Source organism: Haliaeetus leucocephalus, unplaced genomic scaffold (genome assembly GCF_000737465.1).
Source record: "Haliaeetus leucocephalus isolate CR32 unplaced genomic scaffold, Haliaeetus_leucocephalus-4.0 Scaffold517, whole genome shotgun sequence".
NCBI lineage: Eukaryota > Metazoa > Chordata > Aves > Accipitriformes > Accipitridae > Haliaeetus > Haliaeetus leucocephalus.
In genome coordinates, this window is record NW_010972953.1 from 2631823 (window position 1) to 2632837 (window position 1015).

General features: G+C 67.5%; 1 protein-coding gene across 1 annotated transcript in view; it reads right to left on the reverse strand.

The window, feature by feature from the left end:
• The window catches only part of BAI2 (brain-specific angiogenesis inhibitor 2), a 20030-nt gene that overhangs the window by 10622 nt on the left and 8393 nt on the right, over nucleotides 1-1015 (reverse strand). The window contains exons 6-7 of the mRNA XM_010576323.1: nucleotides 223-387; nucleotides 28-129 (exon numbers count right to left, since the gene is read on the reverse strand). Coding sequence (XP_010574625.1) covers nucleotides 28-129; nucleotides 223-387 — 267 coding nt within the window. The remainder of the gene's footprint in view (nucleotides 1-27; nucleotides 130-222; nucleotides 388-1015) is intronic.

Here is a 1015-nt window from a genome sequence, read left to right on the forward strand (position 1 = left end):
GGGGGGTGCTCGCCCCGCGCCCCTCACCCGTGGCGTTGGGGGGACATTTGTTGTAGATGATCTCGCCGGCAGCTGTTTTCTTCCAGGTCATCAGCATGACGTACTCGTCCTTGCACATCTCGTGGTAGGCTGGGGTGGCGGGGGGGCAAGAAGAGAGGTCAGGCGCGGCCCAGACGCAGGGTGATGGGCACCGGGGTTGGGAGGGGGGGTGTTGCCCCTTACCTGGGCACTTCTTCTCATTGCAGGTCTTCACCTCCTCGCCGGTGCCCTCGCAGGGGTAGCCTTGCACACCGGTGCCCTCGCACATGCGGAAGCGGCGCTGCCAGCCGGTGTCGCAGGTCTTGGAGCAGAGGCTCCAGTGGTTCCAGGGACCCCACTTGCTGTCGGCTGTGGGGGCGGGGACACCATGGGATGCCCATCTCGGCATGGCGAGCGGCACCCGGCACGCAGGGGGACAGGGACGGGCTGACGGGGCCCAGCGGGGACTGCCCCCCGTGCCGCGAATTGGAAGCCCCGCGGGGTATGAAATCCATGGATCGATGATTTAGATCTCTTTAGACAAGACCGACATCCCTGTGCAGTCGCCCAGCCGGCAGCCCAAGGGCACCCTTGGGTGCACGGCAGAGCTGCTCCCTCCCTCCAGCTGCCCCGGCGCAGCAACCGCCTGCCTCCACGCCTGCGACCGATGCCGGGGAGGTCGAAAGACAAGGATGGGGTTGAAGGACAGGACGAGGACGGGGTCCATCCTTTCGCCTGACTACCCCCCTGCCTGGTGTCCCCCCATCCCCAGAGCCAGCCCCGGCCCCACGAGCTGCCCCCTGTGCACGACACGAGAGCTCACACGTGCTCGCACGCCCAAAGCACGCCAGGACCTGCAGCCACCGGAGCGCCGACGGGTTCCCCCCAGCGCGACACAGCAGGGAGGGCACAGAACAAATCCCTGGCTCCTCCGGCTGGGATGCGCCTGGAGGGACCAACCGGCACGAATGGGGTGGCTGCTGATCCCCGGCATCCC